This window comes from Orcinus orca, chromosome 4 (genome assembly GCF_937001465.1).
Source record: "Orcinus orca chromosome 4, mOrcOrc1.1, whole genome shotgun sequence".
NCBI lineage: Eukaryota > Metazoa > Chordata > Mammalia > Artiodactyla > Delphinidae > Orcinus > Orcinus orca.
The window spans coordinates 21,897,154-21,923,933 of NC_064562.1; the positions used below are offsets into that span (position 1 = coordinate 21,897,154).

Here is a 26,780-nt window from a genome sequence, read left to right on the forward strand (position 1 = left end):
AAAAATTAAGTAAATCCTACAAAGTACCTATATCATTAATATGTTAGTATATTATAATAATCATATTAGTTAATACAATAATTAGTCTATCAATGCCTGGCATATAATATTCCTAATAACTTGGAATTTTTGGTTATTATATCTGTTTTCCTTGCCTAGAGTCTCTCATCTCCCTAATTCTTTGCAAGTAATAATACCAGCAAGAACATGGGTCAGATAAAATTCCTCCCCTCCCCCAAAATGTTCACTAGCTTCCCACTGTCTACTGAATGAAACCCAACTCCATAACATGATTCAAAGTCTTTTTAAGATTTGTTTCCAAACTGCCTTTTCTGTCTTTGACTCTCCACACCAATCCATGAGTCCCTTGCTTCAGGCACTGGGCACTGCTGCTGCTTCCTATATATATACGTGCTTTCACCTCTTTTCACCTTTACTGACATCGTTTTCCTGGCCTAAAATACCTACAGAACAATCCTTTGCCTCAAATTCTATTCCGCCTTTAAGGCTTGAATGTCACCTTTTAATTAAAAGCCTTCCCAGATCCTTCCAGTTAAAATGAATGGCTCTTCCACATAGTTGCCAACACTTTGGAACTACATTTTTCATAGCACTTCTTTCACTCTGCCCTGTAGAGCTGGTATTTCTTTCCACGTTACCTCCTGGGAGCAGACTATAAGCTCCGTGAGGATAACAGTTTCCCCATAGCATCGGGAATGAGGCTTTGCTCCTAGTAATACTCAACAAATTTTGGTTGAATTTTAAAATATTGAAAAGCATGGTAAGATTATGGGTAATCAAATTTTAAACAATATTCTATTATAATGGCTTTGAAGTAGGAGAAGGCTGATCAACTGGCCTTAATCAATCAAGCTTGATTGGTTTCCCTCCATTATTCCAGATTCTTGAATAATTTGGTGAGTTGAGCCAGTCAGTAAAATTACTAATGAGTCTCTGCCTAAAAATGTCCACCCATGATGATGCACTACGATTCCTTTCCATTTTTGTATCATTTCCACTTGAGGCTTGATTTTTAGTCTCAAATCTCACAGATGATTTCTTCCTAGATCATGACCTTAAATGCTTATTTGGACAAAGAGATATGTAAGATAAACCAAGAGACTGACTATTTTTAAAAAGCATGAAGTGCAAAAGAAAACTGTTCATTTCATTTAGTGTGTGGATAGATCAATTTATGGTCCTTTTCCTTAAATGCCTTATGCTTTGATATAAATAACAACAATATGATTATATAGCACTTAATCCTGTCCATCTTGAAAAAAACTGGCAAACATCAATTACCGCCCACAAAATCATTTTAAAAAACATAGATTCCCTTGGGAAATTCCCTGGCAGTCCAGTGGTTAAGAGCCAGTGCTTCCACTGCTGTGGACCCCGGTTTGATCCCTCGTTGGGGAACTAAGATCCTGCAAGCTGCGTGATGCAGCGAAATAAATAAATAAAGCAGTTGTCCTTGTTCAAGATGGCAACATAATTATCTTCAAAAAAAAAAAAAAGAGAGTTTTTAAATTAAAAAAAATAAAAAACATAGATCCTTTATAAGAAAGGCATCACATTTCCATTTCAAAGATGGATAAGAAGTGATATACAGAAACTAATTTTTTATAAGTTCAAAAATGTAGTGTTAAAATTAGAGATTAAAGTTTGAAAGTATCTGAAGACCTATCTTGTTGAGTGAAACCAACAAGGATGATAATGATGATTAGCATTAAGTAAAAGTCTACTATGTGCCAGAGTCTGTGTAATGCACCTTCCATCCTTTATCTCACTTAATGCAAATAACATCTCTTAAGAGCTGTTAACCCTTGGCAAAATGGAGGTTAAGTAATTTGCCCAAGGTTATATAGAGAGTAAGTGGCCCAGCCAGGATTTGGAGTCATGAGCTCTTAACCACTAAGCTATGAAACAAAAATCCTCAGATATTAAAATCCAGTTCCTAAATCGATCAGATATGAAAAACATAATACCAATACGGTGAGTAACCAGATTATAAGTGTTCTGTAAATATTCATTAAAGCTTATACCATCACATTTTGTGAATAAAAAAATTTTTCATGACACACGACTTAGCATAACAGATAAGCAAAAAATTTGAACCTATGTTTTTCATAAATTCTCACTGAAGTTTCCTCACATAAATGGAATAATGCCATCATCTGGGTACATTTGAGTGCCCAAATCACATACCATTCTTTTTAAAATATCTCTCTTCAAATTGCTTCAAGGATATACTTCAAATATTTAAAACATCTAATTACAGATACAAAATTATAAAGATAATTAGATTATTAAATCACATGTTAAACATTAAAGTTTTTAAAAAGTCAGATATTTTGAAGCCATTACCACAAAAACAAACATGATGCTTCCTCTTCCTGCAAAAGAAATCCAGTTTATATTAAAATAAAGTATGTATTCATGTAGTAAATACAAGTATAATATGCCTATTAAACAAATAGTGGTGGAAAGAGAACCACCATAAAGGAAGGGCTCTAAGGTGAAGTTGGCAACAAGCTCTTTCCTAACCCTTTGCCTCTATATCACATGCCAAGATATTCATATATGATATATATCAAATTTTACTTTAGCATGTACAATTATAGAATTTTAGAAGTAGTATGTCACTCAGACTAAAATTGAAGGAATGGAAAAGGATATTCCATGCAACTGGAACCCCAAAGAAAGCTGGTGTAGCTATACTTATATCAGACAAATAGACTTTAAAATGAAGACTGTAGGGCTTCCCTGGTGGCGCGGTGGTTGAGAGTCCGCCTGCTGATGCAGGGGACACGGGTTCGTGCCCCGGTCTGGGAAGATTGCACGTGCCTCAGAGCGGCTGGGCCCATGAGCCATGGCCCATAGGAGACTGAACCAGACCTACCTGCTAGCGTTGGAGGGTCACCTGCAGAGGCAGGGGGTGGCTGTGGCTCACTACAGGGACAATGACACTAGCAGCAGAAGTTCTAGGAAGTACTCCCTGGCGTGAGCCCTCCCAGAGTCCACCATTACCCCACTAAAGAGCCTGTAGGTGTCAGTGCTGGGTCACCTCAGGTCAACCAACCAACAGGGAGGAAACCAGCCCCACCCATCAGCAGAAAAGCGGGTTAAAGTTTTACTGAGCTCTGCCCACCAGGGCAACACCCAACTCTATCCACCAACAGTCCCTCCCATCAGGAAGCTTGCACAAGCATCTTAGATACCCTCATCCACCAGAGGACAGACAGTAGAAGCAAGAAGAACTACAGTCCTGCAGCCTGTGGAACATAAACCACATTCACAGAAAGAAAGACAAAATGAAGAGGCAGAGGACTATGTACCAGATGACAGAACAAGATAAAACCCCAGAAAAACAACTAAATGAAGTGGATATAGGCAACCTTCCAGAAAAAGAATTCAGAATAATGATAGTGAAGATGATCCAGGACCTCAGAAAAAGAATGGAGGCAAAGATCGAGAAGATGAAAGAAATGTTTCACAAGGACTTTGAAGAATTAAAGAACAAACACCTAGAAGAACTAAAGGACAAACAAACAGAGATGAACAACACAATAACTGAAATGAAAAATATACCAGAAGGAATCAATAGCAGAATAACTGAGGCAGAAGAATGGATAAGTGACTTGGAAGACAGAACGGTGGAATTCACTGCTGTGGAAAAGAATAAAGACAAAAGAATGAAAAGAAATGAAGACAGCCTAAGAGACCTCTGGGACAACATTTAACACACCAACATTCACATTATAGGGGTTCCAGAAGGAGAAGAGAGACAGAAAAGGACCTGAGAAAATATTTGAAAAGATTATAGTTGAAAACTTCCCTAACATGGGAAAGGAAATAGCCACCCAAGTCCAGGAAGCACAGAGAGTCCCAGGAGGATAAACCCAAGGAGAAACACACCGAGACACATAGTAATCAAATTAACAAAAATTGAAGACAAAGAAAAATTATTAAAAGCAACAAGGTTAACAGCTGATTTCTCAGCAGAAACTCTACAAGCCAGAAGGGAGTGGTACCATATTTACAGTGATGAAAGGGAAGAACCTATAACCAAGATTACTCTACCCAGCAAGGATCTCAGATTTGATGGAGAAATCAAAAGCTTTACAGACAAGCAAAAGCTAAGAGAATTCAGCACCACCAAACCAGCTCAAAAGCAAATGCTAAAGGAACTTCTCTAAGTGGGAAACACAAGAGAATAAAAGGACCTACAAAAACAAACCCAAAACAATTAAGAAAATGGTAATAGGAACATACATATCGATAATTACCTTAAATGTGAATGGATTAAATGCTCCAACCAAAGCACATAGACCAGCTGAATGGATATAAAAACAAGACCTATATATATGCTATCTACAAGAGACCCACTTCAGACCTAGGGACACATACAGACTGAAAGTGGGGGAACGGAAAAAGATATTCCATGCCAATGGAAATCAAAAGAAAGCTGGAGTAGCAATACTCATATCGATGAAATAAGACTTTAAAATAAAGACTGTAACAAGAGACAAGGAAGGACAGTACATATTGATCAAGGGATCAATCCAAGAAGAAGATATAACAATTATAAATATCTATGCACCCAACATAGGAGCACCTCAATATATAAGGCAAATGATAACAGTTGTAAAAGAGGAAATCAACAGTAACACAAAAATAGTGGGGGACTTTAACACCCCATTCATACCAATGGACAGATCATCAAGACAGAAAATTAATAAGGAAACACAAACTTTAAATGACACAGTAGACCAGATAGATTTGATATTTATAGGACATTCCATCCAAAAACAGCAGATTGCACTTTCGTCTCAAATGCACATGGAGCATTCTCCAGGATAGATCACATCTTGGGTCACAAATCAAGCCTCAGTAAATTTAAGAAAATTGAAATCACATCAAGCATCTTTTCTGACCACAATTCTACGAGATTAGAAATAAATTACAGGGAAAAAAACATAAAGCACACAAACACATGGAGGCTAAACAATACGTTACTAAATAATCAAGAGGTCACTGAAGAAATCAAAGAGGAAATCAAAAAATACCTAGAGACAAATGACAACAAAATCACGACGATCCAAAAGCTATGAGATGCAGCAAAAGTAGTTCTAAGAGGGAAGTTTATAGCAATACAATCCTACCTCAAGAAACAAGAAAAATCTCAAATAAACAATCTAACCTCATATATAAAGGAACTAGAGAAGAAAGAATAAACAAAACCCAAAGTTAGTAGAAGGAAAGAAACCATTATGATCAGAGTAGCAATAAATGAAATAGAAACAAAGAAAACAATAGCAAAGATCAATAAAACTAAAAGCTGGTTCTCTGAGAAGATAAACAAAATTGATAAACCTTTAGCCAGATTCATCAAGAAAAAGAGGGAGAAGACTCACATCAATAAAATTAGAAATGAAAAAGGAGAAGTTACAATGGACACCGTAGAAATACAAAGTGTCATAAAAGAATAGTACAAAGAACTCTATGCCAATAAAATGGACAACCTGGAAGAAATGGACAAATTCTTAGAAGGATGTAACCTTCCAAGACTGAACCATGAAGAAATAGAAAATAAGAAAAGACCAATCACAAGTAATGAAATTGAAACTGTGATTAAAAATCTTCCAACAAACAAAAGTCCAGGACCAGATGGCTTCACAGGTGAATTCTATCAAACATTTAGAGAAGAGCTAACACCCATCTTTCTCAAACTCTTCCAAAAAACTGCAGAGGAAGGAACACTCCCAAACTCATTCTATGAGGCCACCATCACCCTGATACCAAAACCAGACAAAGATACTACAAGAAAAGAAAATTACAGACCAATATCACTGATGGATATAGATGCAAAAATCCTCAACAAAATACTAGCAAACAGAATCCAACAACACATTAAAAGGATCACACACCATGATCAAGTGGGATTTATCCCAGGGATGCAAGGATTCTTCAACATACGCAAATCAATCAGTGTGATACACCATATTAACAAATTGAAGAATAAAAACCATATGATCGTCTCAATAGATGCAGAAAAAGCTTGTGACAAAATTCAACACCATTTATGACAAAAACTCTCCAGAAAGTGGGCATAGAGGGAAGCTACCTCAACATAATAAAGGCGATATATGACAAACCCACAGCAAACATCATTCTCAGCTGTGAAAAGCTGAAAGCATTTCCTCTAAGATCAGGAACAAGACAAGGATGTCCACTCTCACCACTATTATTCAATAACATTTTGGAAGTCCTAGCCATGGCAATCAGAGAGGAAAAAGAAATAAAAGGAATACAAATTGGAGAAGAAGTAAAACTGTCACTGTTTGCAGATGACATGATACTATACATAGAGAATCCTAAAGATGCCACCAGAAAACTACTAGAGTTAATCAATGAATTTGGTAAAGTTGCAGGATACAAAATTAATGCACAGAAATCTCCTGCATTCCTATACACTAACAACAAAAGATCAGAAAGGGAAATTAAGGAAACAATCCCATTCACCATTGCAACAAACAGAATAAAATACCTAGCAATAAACCTACGTAAGGAGGTAAAGACCTGTACTCAGAAAACTATAAGACACTGATGAAAGAAATCAAAGATGGCACAAACAGATGGAGAGATATACCATGTTCTTGGATTGCAAGAATCAATATTGTGAAAATGACTATACTACCCAAAGCAATCTACAGATTCAATGCAATCCCTATCAAATTACCAATGGCATTTTTCACAGAACTAGAACAAAAAATTTTACAATTTGTATGGAGATACAAAAGACCCCGAATAGCCAAAGCAATCTTGAGAAAGAAAAATGGAGCTAGAGGAATCAGACTCCCTGACTTCAGACTATACTACAAAGCTACAGTAATCAAGACAATATGGTACTGGCACACAAACAGAAATATAATCAATGGAAATGGATAGAAAGCCCAGAGATAAACCCATGAATCTATGGTCAACTCATCTATGACAAATGAGGCAAGGATATGTAACGGAGAAAAGACAGTCTCTTCAATAAGTGGTGCTGGGAACGCTGGACAGCTATATGTGAAAGAATGAAATTAGAACACCCCCTAACACCATACACAAAAATAAACTCAAAATGGATGAAAGACCTAAATGTAAGACCGGACACTATAAAACTCTTAGAGGAAAACATAGGAAGAACACTCTTTGACATAAATCACAGCAAGATCTTTTTTGACCCACCTCCTAGAGTAATGGAAATAAAAACAGAAATAAACAAATGGGACCTAATGCAGCTTAAAAGCTTTTGCACAGCAAAGGAAACCAAAAACAAGATGAAAAGACAACCCTCAGAATGGGAGAAAATATTCGCAAACGAATCAACGGACAAAGGATTAATCTCCAAAATATATAAACAGCTCATGCAGCTCAATATTAAAGAAACAAACAACCCAATCCAAAACTGGGCAGAAGGCCTAACTTGACATTTCTCCAAAGAAGACATACAGATGGCCAAGAAGCACATGAAAAGCTGCTCAACATCACTAATTATTAGAGAAATGCAGATCAAAACTACAATGAGGTATCACCTCACACCAGTTAGAGTGGGCATCATCAGAAAATCTACAAACAACAAATGCTGGAGAGGGTGTGGAGAAAAGGGAACCCTCTTCCACTGCTGGGAATGTAAATTGATACAGCCACTATGGAGAACAGTATAGGGGTTCCTTAAAAACCTACAAATAGAATTACTGTTTGATCCAGAAATCCTGGGCACATATCCAGACACAACTATAATTCAAAAAGACACATGCAAGACAAGCCAAGACATGGAAACAACCTAAACGTCCATCAACAGATAAATGGATAAAGAAGATGTGGTATAGATATACAATGGAATACTACGCAGCCATAAAAAAGAATGAAATAATGCCATTTGCAGCAACATGGACACAACCAGAGATTATCATACTAAGTGAAGTAAGTCAGAAAGTGAAAGACAAATACCATTATGTTATCACTTAAATGTAGTATCTAATACAAATGAACCTATCTACAAAACAGAAACAGAATCAAGGACGTAGAGAACAGACTTGTGGTTGCCAAGGGGAAGGGGGTGGGGGAGGGGTGGACTGGGAGTTTGAGGTTAGCAGATGCAAACTATTATACATAGGATGGATAAACAACAAGGTCCTACTGTATAGCACAGGGAACTACATTCAACATCCTATGATAAACCATAAAGGAAAAAATATTAAAAAAAGAATGTGTATATATGTATAACTGAATCACTTTGCTGTAGAGCAGAAATTAATACAACATTGTAAATCAGCTATACTTCAATAAAAAAATAAATTAAAATAAAATCTATGCCCCGCAAAGGCACTAGGCCCAGACTGTTACATGGGTGAATTTGTCTCAATAAAACGAATAATCTCTATTTTATTCCTAGATATTAAAAAGGAAAAGGCCCCTAACTCATTCTGCGAGGTGAGCACAAACACATACACACCAAATGCTACAAGCTGGGTTCTATGGGCCAAATCTTTCTTGCCAATTATGTTTAGATAGCATTTTTTAATGCCGAATATAAATGTTATGAGACCCAACATCCATTCTCCTATTACCACAGTCCCCTCTTCTCTCTTTGTGAACCTCATCTACTCCACTTGACTCAACTTTTTAAAACAAATTTGGCTCCTCTAGGCATTTGAGTTTACAATTCTTACCACATACCAATTTCACTTATGAATATGAAATTTTAAATTCTACCAAAATCTTAGCAAATCAAATCTAGCAGAGCAAAAGAACAAGGCATTATAACTAAACAGAGCTTAGATTACAACTAACTTATCATTAGAAAATTAATTCACAGTAGTCAGTATATTAATATATTAAAGAACCAAAAAATGGGGGAAAAAAGAAGTGGTATATCAATGAATCATTTAATACAGAGATTCTCAGCCTTTGGGGATCCATGGATGGGCTCCAAAGAGTCCATGACAACTTGCAATTCTAAGCACAATATTGGTGTATGGGTGGCGAGTTTCACAGACACATTAATTCTCAAAGAAGTCCACAATTCATGAATCCTTTCATATGTTGCAGCATTATAATAGACTACTCTGAATTAAAATGATATTGCTGAAGGCCACGCTAAAAACAGGACAGAAGAATATACAATATCAATATTCATACCAATCCATTTTTAAGACAGATTCTTAAATTCGACTTCATTAAAAAGCATGACAGGCATACAATTGTTACTACAAATTGAAGGTTTCTGGTAACCCTGCATCAAGCAAGTCTATCAGTGCCATTTCCAACAGCATTTGCTCATTCTGTGTCTGTGTCACATTTTGGTAATTTATGCAGTAATTCAAATTTTTAACTATTATACTTGTTATGGTGATCTGTAATCAGTGATCTTTGATATTATTATTGTAATTGTTTTGTGGCACCACAAAGCCATCCATACAAGATGGCAAACTTAATCCATACGTGTTGTGTGTGTTCTGACTGCTCCACTAACCAACCATTCCCCCATCTCCCTCCCTCCAGACCTCCCTGTTCCCTGAGACACACAGTATTGAAAGTAGGCCAATTTCGTGTTCAAGTGAAAGGAAGAGTACGGGTCTCTCATTTAAAGCAAAAGCTAGAAATGATTAAGCTTAGCGAGGAAGGCACGTCAAAACCCAAGACAGGCCCAAAGCTAGGCCTCTTTCACCAGGCAGTTAGCCAAGTTGTGAATGCAAAGGAAAAATTCTTGAAGAAAACAGAAAGTGTTACTCCAGTGAACACATGAATGATAAGAAAGCAAAACAGCCTTATTGCTGATATGGAGAAGTTCTGGATAGAAGATCAAAACAGCCACGGACTCTCTTAAGCCAAAGCCTATTCCAGAGCAGGGCCCTAACTCTCTTCAATTCTATGAAGGCTGAGAGAGGTGAGGAAGCTGCAGAAGAAATGTTCGAAGCCAGCAGAGGTTGGTTCATGGGAGTTAAGGAAAGAAGCCGTCTCCATAACATCAAAGAGCAAAGTGAAGTAGCAAGTGCTGACGTATAATAGAAGCTGCAGCAAGTTATCTAGAAGATCTAGCTAAGATCATTTAAAAAGGGGGCTACGCTAAACAACAGACTTTCAACGTATGAAACAGCCTTCTATTGGAAGAAGACACCATCTAGGGCTTTCACAGCTAAGGAGAAATGAATGCCTGGCTTCAAAGCTTCACAGGACAAGCTGACTCTCTTGTTAAGGGCTATTGTACTTGGCTTTAAGTTGCTCATTTAGCAATATGCTGATTTACCATTCTGAAAATCTGAGGACCCTGAAAGATGATGCTCAGTCTACTCTGCCTATCTCTATCAACGGCACAACAAAGTCTATATGACAGCACAGCTGTTTACAACATTGTTTGCTGAATATTTTAAAACCACTGCTGAGACCTATTGCTCAGAAAAAAAAGATTTCTTTCAAAATATGACTGCTCATTGGCAACACACCTGGTCAACCCAAGAGCTCTGATGGAGATGCACAACAAGATTAATGACGTTTTCATGCCTCCTAACACAACATCCATTCTGCAGCCGTGGATCAAGGAGTAATTTTGACTTTCAAGTGTTATTATTTAAGAAATACACTTTGTAAGGCTATAGCTAGAAATTCCTCTACAGGATCTGGGCAAATTCAACTGAAAACCTTTTGGAAAGGATTCACCATTCTAGATGCCATGAAGAACATTCATGATTCATGGGAAGAGGTCAAAGTATCAACATGCACAGGAGTTTGGAAGAAGTTGATTCCAGCCCTCATGGATGACTTGAGGGGTTCAAGACTCCAGCGGAGGAAGAAACAGCAGGTGTGGTGGAAATAGCAAGAGAACGAGAATTAGAAGTGGAGCCTGAAGATGTGACAGAATTGCTTCAATCTCATGATAAAACCTGAACAGATAAGGAGTTGCTTTCTACAGTTGAGCAAACAAAGGGGTTTCTTGAGATGGAATCTACTCCTGGTGAAGATGCTGTAAAGACTGCTGAAATGGTAACAAAGAATTGAGAACATCACATAAATTTAGTTGATAAAGCAATGGCAGAGTTTCAGAGAATTGACTCCAGTTTTGAAAGAAGTTTTACTGTGGGTAAAATGCTATCAAACAGCCTTGCATGCTACAGAAAAACAGCTCCTAAAAGGAAGAGTCGATCGATGTGGCAAACTTGGTCGCTGTCTCATTTTGAGAAATTCCCATGGCCACCCCAGCCCTCAGCAGCCACCACCCTGATCAGTCGGCAGCATCAACATCGAGGCACAGCCCTCCAGCAGCAAAGAAATTATGACTCGCTGAAGGCTCAGATAATGATTAGCCATTTTTACCAATGAAGTATTTTTTAAATTAAGGTATGTACATTGTTTTTTAAGACATAATGCTATTGTACACTTAATAGACTACAGTATAGTGTAAACGTAGCTTTTCTATGCACTGGGAAACCAAAAATTCATGTGACTAGCTTTATCGCAATATTCTCTCTATTGTGGTATCTGGAACCGATCCTGCAACATCTCCAAGGTATGTCTGAACTTACTTCGAAGACAATCCTTCGGATGTTTTTCACATACAGTGTCACATAATCATCGATGTAGGTGGACAGGTTGCTGGACTGTATATCATACCAATTCAACATCAAAGCTGCTTCATTTTCATTATTTCCACTCCATGTGATGACGGAGGGATGAGATTTCAGTCTCCTGACCTAAAATTGAAGAAAACATAAAATAATTTTCAAATGCTCAACATAAGAGAGCTCAGAGCTGTAATTACTCATAAAGTTACAGCCATTGTCTTTCTGCACATGTATTTTTACGTGCCAGGAACTCATCAGAAAATGAGCAGTAATGTTACATGTGGGAAGACATTTTAAGAAATCGCTGAGATTCTTTTTATCTAGATTTTATAAACATTGAGAAAATAGGGTTCCTCTTCTCGCCATATAACTAAAGAAATTGTAATCCCTTTCATTAAAAGAGAAAAATAAATCAACCTCATCGTTATCTGACTTGCCACAAAAAGGTTCTAAGAAATACAAAAGGCAGGAGAAGTTACGTTACAGGGCTTAGCTTCTCAAGAGCAAGTTGGAGTTTTCTGTGAAGAAAGAAATGAGGCAGAACAAACACTACCGCTGAGAGAGGAACTGAAGTTCCCACACAGTTTCCACCAAGATCAGAAAACCAGGACAGTTAGAGAGGGTTTTACAAAGTAAGTGAGTACCAGAGACACTCTGAAAGTTAAGGACAAATATATGGAATATTCTAAAGGAAAAAAGATTAGGACATCAAGAGGCTGTCCCCTGAAATAACTATCAATGTCCTGTCTTAGGAAATCCACTGGACTTCCCTGGTGGCACAGTGGTTAAGAATCCGCCTGCCAATGCAGGGGACACGGGTTCAAGCCCCGGTCCGGGAAGATCCCACATGCTGCGGAGCAACTGGGCCCGTGCGACAAAATCACTGAGCCTGTGCTCTACAGCCCGCAAGCCACAACTACAAGTAAGTCACTGAATATATCTAAACATAGAAGAAGAAATTAGGGAATCTGAAAATCCTGCCTGCCTTAAGAGTTGAGGTCTGAGTGAACTGGGCTCACTGCCAGCCCTACATAAACGTGAAAGGATCCAGTTCTTCTGACACACTGGAAGATGTAGCCCAGCAGAAGAAGGCAATTAAAGCTCTTTGCCAACAGCAGAGTGAGTCAACAGTCAAGGGAAATTCTTTTCAAACATGTTTCAGCAATATAACCTCATTGGTATTTATAGCTTCTCTTGCACTGTAATGGACGGTTACGTGATGGATCCCAGCTGATGTTCTCTCCGTGGTCTCCATTCAATATGCTAAGTAACCCATACATGAAGTAGAGACGCAGTAAGTATATCTTAAAGAGATATATCTCATTTAAAAAATTAAAGTCTTGTGTTTTTTCTTAACCAGTCTTATAAACAGTATTTCCTTATTTGCCTCTGTATATGCCCATGTAAGTGAGGGCTGTGACCAACTGTGACAGGCATGTTTATAGTACTGATGAAAACACAAATACAGATACTGAAGAGACAAAAAGCTTCAGTGACTCTGTGCTACACACACCCTTCGAACTGACCTAGAATTTTCCGGTGAGCTTTACTTTAAAATTTTAACAAACTCTGCAATTAAAAAGTTCTCCTCTTTAAAATATATAAAAGAACTGAAAACACATAGATATCATATTTTACTTGTGTGACAGAAAATTAAAAATAAAACTGACATGTTTACAACCTACATAAGTATAATTAATATTTTAAAAGTTATTCATTCATCCATCCATCTATACATCTGATGAATAAAACAGCCAGATCATGGGGACATACAGGGAGGAACATGCCCTAGGCCTCAGGGATATTATAATTTTGATGCAGTGACAAAATATTGAAAACGTAATTTCAAGTGTGATGTATGTCACAAAGGGAAAATGACCTAATCTAGACTTGCAGACATAGAAAGCTTCTTCCCAGAGAGTCATGCCCAAGGTGAGACGGGCCAGAAAAACAAGAGCGAGGTGGTCCACAGGAGAGGGTAATAGAGAAGGCGCTCCAGGGCACAGAGAGTACGGGGGCGCTTGATGAGGCTGGAGAGGGAGGCTGAGGCAGGATAGTGCATGGTGAGGATCTTTACTTTTATCTGGAGGGCTCTGAGCAAGGGATGATTCAATGTTCATTTTCTAAACTTCAGAAAACTACAGAAAACAAATTATGACATGGTGAACTATTATAAGGCAATCACACTTATAACACACAATCCAGCCAAAGAAAGAAAACTTTACCAAGCACCCCAGAAGCCCTCATGTACCCCTTCCTAATCGTAGCCCCTCCTTCCTTCCAAAAGTAACCACTATCTTGAATGTTATAATAATCTTTTTTTTCATTTCTTTTGGGTTTTCACACAAAAATACATTCACAGACACTCTAATTACGAACTCGTGGATTTTAACATACTTGATGGATTTCGATCCACTGACATTCTTATCCTTATTGAATTTCAAGTTGTCCCACTTTTGGTTGGTCAGAGTCTCATCAAAGTTCTTTTAACATATCTTTGATAGCTTCCTTGTTATTGGTATGCCAAAATATTTCAGGACTATCTAGTATACTTCTTGTCCCAGACTTGGTATCAGCCATTTCTCTAAGAACCCTTCTCTTAGTGGGATTATTTCAATATAAGAATGCTCAATATGACTAGGTTGTTCAGTTTCTAGGTCTTTTCAGCGGACAGAGCTAGGATACAATCACTTCTTTGCATTCATAGATCTATAAATATAAAAGTGCTTATATGTGGAATGTAAAAGAAATCAAGGAGTCAAGAATCACTTAAAATTTTTGACCTGAGAAATTCAAAGACTGGCATCGCCATTTATTGAGGTGGGGAAAACTGCAAGAAAAGCAAGTCTGGGGAAGGTAATATAAGTTTGGTTTGGACATGTTACATTTGAGATTAGACCTCCAAGTAGAGGTCTCCTATTAGACCTCCAAGTAGAGGCACCAAGTAGGCAGCTGGATAATAAGAACGAGGAATTCAGCAGATGAGTCAGGGCCAGGAATAAATCTGACAGTCATCAGCCAATAGGAAGAGTTAAAGTCATGAGACTGGGTGGAATCGTCAATTACCTGACTGATTTTTTTCATGGGATTTAGTAAAGAGAACAACAAAAAGAAACAAGGAGAAGAAACTAAACACAACACTGTAAATCAACTATATTTCAATAAAATTTTTTTTAAAAAGAAGAAACAAGGAGAGGTTTAACAAAAGGCAGAACTAAAACTTAAGCCTTTACTTCTACTTGAAATGGTAATAACATACCTGGTAAGCAACTTCTGCTCTCACTGAATCCATGAAATCCTGATCAGTTGGGTAAAGCGCACAGGCAAACATAAAATCCTGCCATACCTATCAAATCAAATAAAAGGCAATATAGCACTTCCATAGATTTTACTGCCCAGAAAGAAATTCTTCATTCTGAACTTTGGGCATTATCTTTCATGCAAATGAAAGATCAACTTAGCCCGATGAGTGTGATCATTTGAGCATCACAAAGCATGAGGTACTGGGAAAGGCACTCACAGACTCTCTGGAACTGTAGGGAAACCTGAGAAGAGAAAATGTTAGGTAGGCAGAAAAGAAAAAGAAGAAAAGGGAATTCAAGTAATGAAACAGTGCTTGTGCTGAGGGGAATATGAAATTCAGTAAGAAGCTTTCTCCCAACCCCTCCTCACTCCTGATTCACTCTGATTTTCACCAGGAATTTGGTACTGAGTGATGGCCCAGACTGTTAAGAAACATATTTTGTTTATAAAGGAATTAACTTCATGGCCAAAAGGATTACTACATGGACAGTTTAGAAATGAAACCACTTAAGTGCATTGCTAGGGAGGCCATTACGACGCAGTAGTTGGCCTGACTCAGAACATCAGTTCCACCATATACCCACTGTGTGAGTTTGGGCTAGTTAACTTCTCCACGTGTCAGTTTTCCTACCTGTAAAATGGGGATAGAGAACAACAGTAACTACCTCAGAGAGTGGGCATGAAGCTAAAATAAAATAATAGCTGCAGAGCACTGAGAACAACGCCTGGAATATTACAGAATATTGTCACATCATCATGACCATGAGCATTGTCAATATTATTAAAATTACTACTCTGCTATGAAGTGCTTTATATTTTAGAACTGTAATACTAGAACTAAAAGACTATATTTCCTTTGCTTAACCCTCACCAATGCAAACTGTGTTCAGAGTACTTAATGACAATATTAAGCACAGCTATTAAAATTTAATTTTATCATTTTTCTTCTCTCTAGGTCTTGTTAGATCTCCTTAAAGTTAAAACTTTTTAATATTTTATTTTCTTTTTTATGCTTACCCTCCTATCACAAAGATAATTACAAAGAAAATATAGATATATGCTTAGATATAACCAATACGCAGAATGTCTATCATTTAAAATAATTATGATATTCACTATCAACTATGGCTCAGGGTTTGCGAGATGCCATTTATTCCTTTGCAGAAAAGTGGAACATCATTCCTGGCTCTGAGAAAAGAAGGAATGGGCTATGATATCACTTATACGTGGGATCTAAAATATGACACAAATGAATTTATTTATGACACAGAAACACAGACATAGAAAACAAACTTATGATTATCAAAGAGGAAGGAGCTGGGGAAGGATAAATTAGGAGTTTGGGATTAGCAGATACAAACTACTATATATAAAATAGATAAACAACAAGGTCCTACTGTGTAGCATAGGGAACTATATTCAATATCCTGTAATAAACCATAAAGGAAAAGAATATGCATATATATGTATAACTGAATCACTTCACTGTACACCTGAAACTAGCATAACATTGTAAATCAACTACACTTCAATGAAAAAAAAAACACAAAGGAATAGGCAATATCACCCACTCAGAACACTGGAGGTCAAACTGAGGATACAGTAACAAATCAACAAAGAAAATAATGAGCTGTCAATTACTCACCATTATTCCTAGTTCATCACAGAGTTCATAGAATTCATCCTGCTCATAAATTCCTCCTCCCCAAACCCGGAGAGCATTCATGTTAGCATCCACAACAGACTGCAAAAGGAGCCGTAATCTACAGAAGAAGTTTTAAAAACAAATGCCAATTTGAAACCTTGGGGATGTTAAAAAAAAAAAAAAAAGATAAAAAAACCACATTGTGGTTGATAAACACATTTCAAATAGCTGTTAGAAGGACACATTTTTAAATAATGATGGTTTGGATACAACGCTAAGTGAAGAAAGTGAGACAAAATTATATACACATTAACTGTGACCACATTAAATAAACAAACCTACAGAAAAATTACGGGTGAAATCTTTTCTCTGCCTTCCAAATTTCAGTCATGCTATTACACTATTTTTAAAGCTAAATTTTTGTTTGTTTTCTTTTTGTTTTTTCTATATGTATTTTTTAATATCTTTATTGGAATATAATTGCTTCACAATGTTGTGTTAGTTTCTGTTGTACAACAAAGTGAATCAGTATACATATATCCCCATATCCCCTCCCTCTTGAGCCTCCCTCCCACCCTCCCTATCCCACCCCTCTAGGCCAACACAAAGCATTGAGCTGATTTCCCGGTGCTATGCAGCTGCTTCCCACTAGCTATTTTACACTTGGTAGTGTATATATGTCAATGCTACTCTTCCACTTCATCCCAGCTTCCCCTTCACCCCCTGTGTCCTCAAGTCAGTTCTCTACATCTGCGTCTTTATTCCTGCCCTGCCACTAGGTTCATCAGTACCGTTTCTTTAGATTCCATATATGTGCATTAGCATACAGTATTTGTTTTTCTCTTTCTGAATTACTTCACTCTGTATGACAGACTCTAGGTCCATCCACCTCATTACAAATAACTCAATTTCGTTCCTTTTTATGGCTGAGTAATATTCCATTGTATATATGTGCCACATCTTCTTTATCCATTCATCTGTCGATGGACACTTAGGTTGCTTCCATGTCCTGGCTATTGTAAACAGAGCTGCAATGAATATTGTGGTACACGACTCTTTTTGAATTATGCTTTTCTCAGGGTATGTGCTCAGTAGTGTGATTGCTGGGTCATATGGTAGTTCTATTTGTAGTTTTTTAAGGAACCTCCATACTGTTTTCCATAGTGGCTGTAACAATTTACATTCCCACCAACAGTGCAAGAGGGTGCCCTTTTCTCCACACCATCTCCAGCATTTATCATTTGTAGATTTTTTGATGATGGCCATTCTGACTGGTGTGAGGTGATACCTCATTGTAGTTTTGATTTGCATTTCTCTAATGATCAGGAATGTTGAGCATGCTTCCATATGTTTGTTGGCAATCTGTATGTCTTCTTTGGAGAAATGTCTATTTAGGTCTTCTGCCCATTTTTGGATTGTGTTGTTTCCTTTTTTGATATTGAGCTGCATGAGCTGCTTGTAAATTTTGGAGATTAATCCTTGTCAGTTGCTTAATTTGCAAATATTTTCTCCCATTCTGAGGGTTGTCTTTTCGTGTTGTTCATGGTTTCCTTTGTTGTGCAAAAGCTTTTAAGTTTCATTACGTCCCATTTGTTTACTTTTGTTTTTATTTCCATTTCTCTAGGAGGTGGGTCAACAAGGATCTTGCTGTGATTTATGTCACAGAGTGTTCTGCCTATGTTTTCCTCTAAGAGTTTTACAGTGTCTGGCCTTACATTTAGGTCTTTAATCCATTTTGAGTTTATTTTTGTGTATGGTGTTAGGAAGTGTTCTAATTTCATTTTTTACATGTCCAGTTTTCCCAGCATCACTTGTTGAAGAGACTGTCTTTTCTCCATTGTATATTCTTGCCTCCTTTGTCAAAGATAAGGTGACCATATGTGCGTGGGTTTATCTCTGGTCTTTCTACCCATTTCCATTGATATATATTTCTGTTTTTGTGCCAGTACCATACTGTCTTGATTACTGTAGCTTTGTAGTATAGTCTGAAGTCAGGGAGCCTGATTCCTCCAGCTCCGTTTTTCTTTCTCAAGATTGCTTTGGCTATTCGGGGTCTTATGTGTTTCCATACAAACTGTAAAATTTTTTGTCCTAGTTCTATGAAAAATACCATTGGTAATCTGATAGGGATTGCACTGAATAGAACTACCATATGACCCAGCAATCCCACTACTGGGCATATATCCTGAGAAAACCATAATTCAAAAAGATACATGTACCACAATGTTCATTGCAGCACTATTTACAATTGCCAGGACATGGAAGCAACCTAAATGCCCATAACAGATGAATGGATAAAGAAGATGTGGCACATATGTACAATGGAATGTTATTTTCTGCATCTATTGAGATGATCATATAGTTTTTATCCTTCAGTTTGTTAATATGGTGTATCACATTGACTGATTTGCATATGTTGAAGAATCCTTGCATTCCTGGGATAAACCCCACGTGATCATGGTGTATCATCCTTTTAATGGGTTGTTGGATTCTGTTTGCTAGTATTTTGTTGAGGATTTTTGCATCTATGTTCATCAGTGATACTGGCCTGTAATTTTCTTTCCTTGCGACATCTTTGTCTGGTTTTGGTATCAGGGTGATGTTGGCCTCATAGAATGAGTTTGGGAGTGTTCCTCCCTCTGCTATATTTTGGAAGAGTTTGAGGATAGGTGTTAGCTCTTCTCTAAATGTTTGACAGAATTTGCCTGTGAAGCCATCTAGCCCTGGGCTTTTATTTGTTGGAATATCGTTAATCACAGTTTCAATTTCATTACTTGTGATTGGTCTGTTCATGTTTTCTATTTCTTCCTGTTTCAGTCTTCGAAGGTTGTCCTTTTCTAAGAATTTGTCCATTTAATCCAGGTTGTCCATTTTATTGGCATAGAGTTGGTTGTAGTAGTCTATAACACTTTGTATTTCGGCAGTGTCAGTTGTTACTTCTCCTTTTTCATTTCTAACTCTGTTGATTTGAGCCTTCTCCCTTTTTTTCCTGATGAGTCTGGCTAATGGTTTATCAATTTTGTTTATCTTCTCAAAGAACCAGCTTTTAGTTTTACTGATATTTGTTATTGTGTCCTTCATTTCTTTTTCCTTTATTTCTGATCTGATCTTTATGATTTCTTTCCTTCTGCTAACTTTGGGGTTTTTTTGTTTTTCTCTAATTGCTTTAGGTATAAGGTTAGGTTGTTTATTTCAGATTTTTCTTATTTCTTGAGGTAGGATTGTATTGCTATAAACTTCCCTCTTAGAACTGCTTTTGCTGCATCCCATAGGTTTTGGGTCATCGTGTTTTCATTATCATTTGTTTCTAGGTACTTTTGATTTCCTCTTTGATTTCTTTAGTGATCTCTTGGTTATTTAGTAGCGTATTGTTTAGCCTCCATGCATTTGTATTTTTTATAGTTCTTTTCCTGTCATTGATATCTAGTCTCATAATGTTGTGGTCAGAAAAGATTCTTGATATGATTTCAATTTTCTTAAATTTACTGAGGCTTGAGTTGTGACCCAAAATGTGATCTATCCTGCAGAATGTTCCGTGTGCAGTTGAGAAGAAAGTGTATTCTGTTGTTTTTGGATGGAATGTCCCATAAATAGCAATTAAGTCCATCTGGTCTAATGTGTTATTTAAAGCTTGTGTTTCCTTGTTTATTTTCACTTTGGATGATCTGTCCATTGGTGTAAGTGGGGTGTTAAAGTCACCCTACTATTACTGTGTTATTGTTGATTTCCCCTTTTATGGCTGTTAGCATTTGCCTTATGTATTGAGGTGCTCCTATGTTGGATGCATAGATATTTACAATTGTTATATCTTCTTCTTGGATTGATCCCTTGATCATATAGTGTCCTTCGTTGTCTCTTATAGTAGTTTTTATTTTAAAGTCTTTTTTGTCTGATATGAGTATTGCTACTCCAGCTTTCTTTTAATTCCCATTTGCATGTAATGTCTTTTTCCATCCCCTCACTTTCAGTCTGTATGTGTCCCTAGGTCTGAAGTTGGTCTCTAGTAGACAGCATATATACGGATCTTGTTTTCATATCCATTCAGCCAGTCTGTGTCTTTTCGTTGGGGCATTTAATCCATCTACATTTAAGGTAATTATTGATATGCATATTCCTATTACCATTTTCGTAATTGTTTTGGGTTTGTTTTTGTAGGTCTTTTCCTTCTCTTGTGTTTCCTGCCTAGAGAAGTTCCTTTAGCATTTGTTGTAAAGCTGGTTGGTGATGCTGAATTCTCTTAACTTTTGCTTGTCTGTAAAGCTTTTGATTTCTATGTCAAATCTGAATGAGATCCTTGCTGGGTAGAGTAATCTCGGTTGTAGGTTTTTCCCTTTCATCACTTTAAATATATCTTGCCACTCCCTTCTGGCCTGTAGAGTTTCTGCTGAAAGATCAGCTGTTAACCTTATGGGGATTCCCTTGTATATTATTTGTTGCTTTTCCCTTGCTGATTTTAATATTTTTTGTGTTTAATTTTTGTTTCATTCATATGTGTCTCAGCGTGTCTCTCCTTGGGTTTATCCTGTACGCGACTCTCTGCATTTCCTGGACTTGACTGTTTCCTTTCCCACGTTGGGGAAGTTTTTAACTATAATTTCTTCAAATATTTTCTCAGACCCTTTCTTTTTTTCTTCTTCTTCTGGGACACCTTTAATTCGAACGTTGGTGTGTTTAATGTTGTCCCAGAGGTCTCTGAGACTGTCCTCCATTCCTTTCATTCTTTTTTCTTTATTCTGCTCTGTGGCAGTTATCTCCACCATTCTATCTTCCAGCTCACTTATCCGTTCTTCTGCCTCAGTTATTCTGCTATTGATTCCTTCTAGAGTATTTTTTTTTTTTTTTTTTTTTTGCGGTATGTGAGCCTCTCACTGTTGTGGCCTCTCCTGTTGTGGAGCACAGGTTCTGGACGTGCAGGCTCAACGGCCATGGCTCACGGGCCTAGCCGCTCCACGGCATATGGACACAAACCCATGTCCCCTGCATCGGCAGGCAGACTCTCAACCACTGCACCACCAGGGAAGCCCTAGAGTATTTTTAATTTCAGTTATTGTGCTGTTCATTACTGTTTGTTTGCTCTTTAGATCTTCTAGGTCCTTGTTAAATATTTCTTGTTATTTTGTCTATTATATTTCCAAGATTTCGAATTATCTTTACTATCATTACTCTGAATTCTTTTTCAGGTACTTTGCCTATTTCCTCCTCATTTATTTGGTCTTGTGGGTTTTTATCTTGCTCCTTTGCCTGTAAGATATTTCTCTGTCTTCTCATTTTGTGTAATTTACAGTATTTGAGGTCTCCTTTCCCTCGGCTGCAGGGTCGTAGGTCCTCTTGCTTCTGTTCTCTGCCCGGTGGTGGGGTTGGTCCAGTGTCTTGTGCAGGCTTCCTGATGGGAGGGAATGGTGCCTGCGTTCTGGTGGGTGAAGCTGAGTCCTTTCCCTCTGGTGAGTAGGGCCGTGTCAGGTGGTATGCTTTGGGGTGTCTGTGAGCTTAGTATGGCTTTAGGTAGTCTGTGTGCTGATGGGTGCATTTGTGTTCCTGTCTTGTTGTTTGTTGTGAGGCGTCCAGCACTGGGAGCTGCTGGCAGTTGGGTGAAGCTGGGTCTTGGATTCAGATAGAGGCCTCCGTGAGAGCTCTCCGAGATTAATCTTCCCTGGGGCTGGGAATTCTCTACTGGTCCAGCATCCTGGACTCAGTGTTCCCACTCCAGAGCCTCAGGCCCGACTTCTGGTCGAGGGACCAACACCCTGCAAGTCGCTTGTCCCGGCAATAAAGGGGTTTAAAAAAAAAAAGAAAACAAAGTCTAACAAAACCCCAGACAAATGGTAAAAAGTAAAATCAAACAAATAGAAACAGAAACAAGGAAATGCTCACACACAAAAGAAGCAAAAACAGAACCAAGTAAAGCAAATAGCAAGAGAATAACCAGACAAACAAAAGAACCCAAGACAAAATCAAGCAATTAAGAAGAAAGCCGACAAAAATCCAAAACCAAAAAACAAAACCACAGCAGAGTGCCAACCGAAGAATGAAGCAAGGAAACAAAACTGAAAAAAATGACATTTTAAAGAAGAAAAAGAAGAGAAAGAGAAAGGGGAAAGAAGACAGAACAGAAAAGCAACATAGAAACAGAAATCTAAAAAAGTAATAATAAAGTAGAAAATATATTTAAAAAAAAAAGACAAACAAAACCCCAGAGAAATGTTAAAAACAAAACCAAACAAACAGAAACAAGGAAATACACACACACGTAAAAGAAACAAAAACAGAGGCAAATAAAACAAAAAGCAAGAGAACAACCAGACAAATAGAACTCAAAAATGAAATCAACTAGGATTAATACTAACAGAAACACATAACCTAAAAACAAAACCAAAGCAGTGTGCCCACTGAAGAATAAAGCAAGGAAATAGAACAAACTGATAATAATGATTTAAAAATAATAATAATAAAATAAAAAGGGAAAAAACACAGAACAGAAAAGCAAAATAGAAATGGAAATATTAAAAAAAAACTGAAGAAAAAGAGGAAGAAAAAAATTAGGGAAAAGAACACAGAACAACAGAAAAGCAAAGTAAAAATAGAAATGTATAAAAAAAAATATGTTATAAAACACAGAGATCCCAAAAGACTAAATAAAAAAAAACTAAAACTAAAACAAGAACAAACAAAAAAAGAAAGAAAAAGAAACCAAAGGAAAAATAAAAAAAGAAGCCAGAACCAACAACAGAATGAATCAAAACATAATAAAATTAATAGTAATAATTATGTTTCCCTGGGGTATCTGCTGTGAAGGTCCTTGCACACTCAGTGAGCCATAGTCCCCCTCCGCCTCCCCAGGAGCCCCTCCTCTGCCTCTGGGCTGGTCTCCAGACCTGCTGTGGGCCCTGTGGGGACCCTTCTGACTCTGATGTGGCCCACTTCCTGCGTGTGCTGCCCCCAAAGTCCACAGCTGCCAGAGCTGGACCGTTTTCATTTGTGGGAACACTCATTGTCTACTCAGATGTTCCATAGACACAGGGTCTTCCTAGCTGACCATGGGGATTTAATCTGCAGCTTGTACAGCTGATGGAAAGATTTTCCATCCTCTTCCTTAGTCACCCCGTCCCTGGGGTTCAGCTTTGGTTTTATCCCCACCTCTACGTGTGGTCCGCCCGCAGGAGTCCGGTCCTGAGGCTGCCTTGGAGCTCTTGGGTCTGGCCCTGTGAGGACCGGGTGCAGAGGTGGTATGACTGCTTGGATCACGGGAGCTCCAGCGGCACCAAATGCACAGGGGAGCCGGCAGCCATGGGTGCAAGAGATATGGCCCTAGTGAGGGCCTTTTCCAGGGCCCAGCCTAAGGCATGTGAGGGCTAGCCCTGGCTGGGGTTTTTCTGGCACCCAGCCTAAGGCATGTAAGGGCCAGCCCTGAGAGGGTGGTTGTTTATTTTCTTAATTGCCCCGCAGCCAGCACGTGAGGGCCAGCTCTGAGGAGGCTTTTTTATGTCTCAGCAGCCAGCACACAAGAGCCAGCCCTGAGCAGGCTTCTTTTATTGTCGTCGGCAGGCGGTGACATGTGGCGAGAGAGAGGTTACAATAGTGGCTCCTCCCCCTGCGTGGGACTCAGCAGTAGTGCCCTGCTTCCATGGCTGTCCAGTCTTCCTCCATAGGCATTCCCTGCTGCGGATTTCTTCCCTCCCGTCCCCTCAGTCCGTCTCCCCACAACCAACAGCAGTTCTCGCTCTGGGCCTGTTCTCCAATCCCCACACACCAGCTCCCAGCCCCCTTGCACACCTGTGAACACACATCCCAGTGCAGGGCACATAGGACCGAGGTACGGACCGTCTGTGTAGTTCTCACTCTGTTCCGTCTGCCACAGATCAGCAGCTTCAAGCTCTTCCGACAGCATCAAATGCTTCCATTCTGTCCCAGTGGATTTCCCCATCGGAGAGGGGGTATTCCCATTACAGAGGGGGTTTCTCCGCATTCGGGAATCTCTCCTCTGCTTCAGCTCCCCCTCCCGAGGGTGCAGGTCCCATTCCGCTTCCTCTCCTCCTCTTTCTCCCTTCCTTTTTTCCATCCTACTCAGTTATGCAGGGATCTTTATAGTCCTTTACATTGTCCAAGGTCTTCTGCTAGTTTTCAACTGGCGTTCAGTGAGAACTGTTGCATCTATAGATGTATTCCTGATGCATCCATGGAGAGAGATGAACTCCACGTCTACCTACTCCTCCGCCATCTTGAATCCTCCTAAATTTTGTCTTAAAGTTACTCCTGTAGAAAAATACTGTAAACCTTGGAAAGTATGTGCTTATTTTATATAACCATTTCAAACTATATGATAAAAATCAAATTTTGAATATTAGTATTTAGCTCTCTCTCATCCCATTTTACAATTCCTCCAGTCCAGTACTCCTTTATCTAGTAAACTTCCTTTCTGCGTTTCCAATTTCTATTCACATCACCCTCAGGTAAGTACAGAAATTTGCAGCCACGTTGAGAGTATGTACCCTCCATTTCCAGAACAGCATTCAGAAAGGAAGGAAAAAGGCCAATAACAGGATGACCACACACTCAGAGCACCGTGCTCCCAGCAAAGGCACCTATGGGCAGGTTTACTAATTGACCCAACTGTGCTGTACGGCCACTGCCAACCTGCCAGGAGTGGAAAGGAGCATTTGAAAAGGAGAAGAGTCAGCAAATTATCTGTGTTGGGTCTGGAGAATGATTGCATTTTCATATGAAATTCAAAACATTATACACATTTTGAAGTAAAAGGATATTACTACAACTTTTGGCAAAATTAGAGTTTACTTACCAGCCACATCTACATTCTAAACATAAAATATACGTCAATGCATGTTTGTACATTTAAATAAGTTAAATGTGTTTATTTTCACTTCACAAAGCTTATTTTCACTGTTACAAAGATAGTAGTTTATAAACCTAATCAGGAAATACTTTCTTGTTAAATTCTATTCTCAAAGCTTCAGAAAAACACTTTGAATTTTTAAATTTCTTTAGTTCTCTTTATTAAGGTAAAATTGAAAGAATGTGCAAATACCTTAGCATGAAAAGGTAAATACGGGTTCCTATTTCTTTTTAAGTGTGCAAAAAAAAAAAAAAAGGCATTCTTCAAAAAAAAAAAAAGAAAAAAATCCAAATTTAATCATATTTTTCCCCCAAAGGGGCTAACTATCCAAAATGTGCATTAGTCATTTTCTTGTTCCTCTAGAAACAATCTATAAAAGTTGGATGATTTCAGCAGTCTCAAATAGTTTAGCTGTAAGACTACCTATAGCTCATGAGAATGAAATAAATGATTTTAAAATCCTTTCTAAAATTTCCATCATCCTAGAATTATATATTACCTCTTGGTTCCTTCCACTGGAACTAAAAAAAGTTAAAATGAGTAGCTCTTAAGCTCTGTGGGACTGATAATATGAAGAGGAACAAGAAAAAAAAGATGATAACTTACAAGGCAGAGGTTACTCGATCCTGGAATGAATCTGGGGGAATCCAATTCGAGCCTTTCAGAAATATTGGAAGTCCATTAATTTTGAAGTAGAAACTCAGACCACGAGATCCTTTTATGGGCTCTTCTATGAGTTCCACTGTCCTAAAATAAACCTATTATTAACAGAATTAAATAATGAATATGAAATTTAAAACATAAGCATATGACAAAACCAAACTGTATTGTTTACTATAGCCTTAAAAAAATAAGCAAAAGAGGTTTTTTTTTTTTGCAGTACGCGGGCCTCTCACTGTTGTGGCCTCTCCCTCTGCGGAGCACAGGCTCCGGACGTGCAGGCTCAGTGGCCATGCCTCACGGGCCCAGCTGCTCCGCGGCATGTGGGATCCTCCCAGACCAGGGCATGAACCCGTGTCCCCTGCATTGGCAGGCGGACGCTCAACCACTGTGCCACCAGGGAAGCCCCCAAAAGAGATTTTTTTTAAAGTAAACTTCTGAGCAGTTTACAGGAACATAAATTAGTGTTAATTTTCTATCTGCTATGAAGTACTTAATATGGAAGTGCACATTTTAGAAAAAATATATATAAAGAAATTATTGCCAGGTCCTGTTATTTCTCTTTGAAAAGAAAAATACAGAAACCATTAAAGAGTGAAATATACTGTAGCCTTCCCCATGATGTAGGTATTTGCAATTATGTCAAAAGAAATATATTTGAGATAACACTTCAAAATTAAAACAAAAACTGATACTATTTCACAAAAGTGGG

General features: G+C 38.1%; 1 protein-coding gene across 9 annotated transcripts in view; it reads right to left on the bottom strand.

Moving 5' to 3' along the window:
- The window catches only part of MANBA (mannosidase beta), a 144,897-nt gene that overhangs the window by 73,328 nt on the left and 44,789 nt on the right, over positions 1-26,780 (bottom strand). For 8 of the 9 annotated variants that reach the window (XR_007476923.1, XR_007476921.1, XR_007476918.1 and 5 more), the window contains exons 8-11: positions 26,015-26,166; positions 16,561-16,678; positions 14,872-14,958; positions 11,574-11,741 (exon numbers count right to left, since the gene is read on the bottom strand). Coding sequence is in view for 1 of the 9 variants with exons in the window: in XM_004263572.4 (XP_004263620.2) it covers positions 11,574-11,741; positions 14,872-14,958; positions 16,561-16,678; positions 26,015-26,166 (525 nt within the window). In the remaining 8 variants the exon portion in view is untranslated. The remainder of the gene's footprint in view (positions 1-11,573; positions 11,742-14,871; positions 14,959-16,560; positions 16,679-26,014; positions 26,167-26,780) is intronic. The other variant, XR_007476922.1, reaches the window with a different exon arrangement.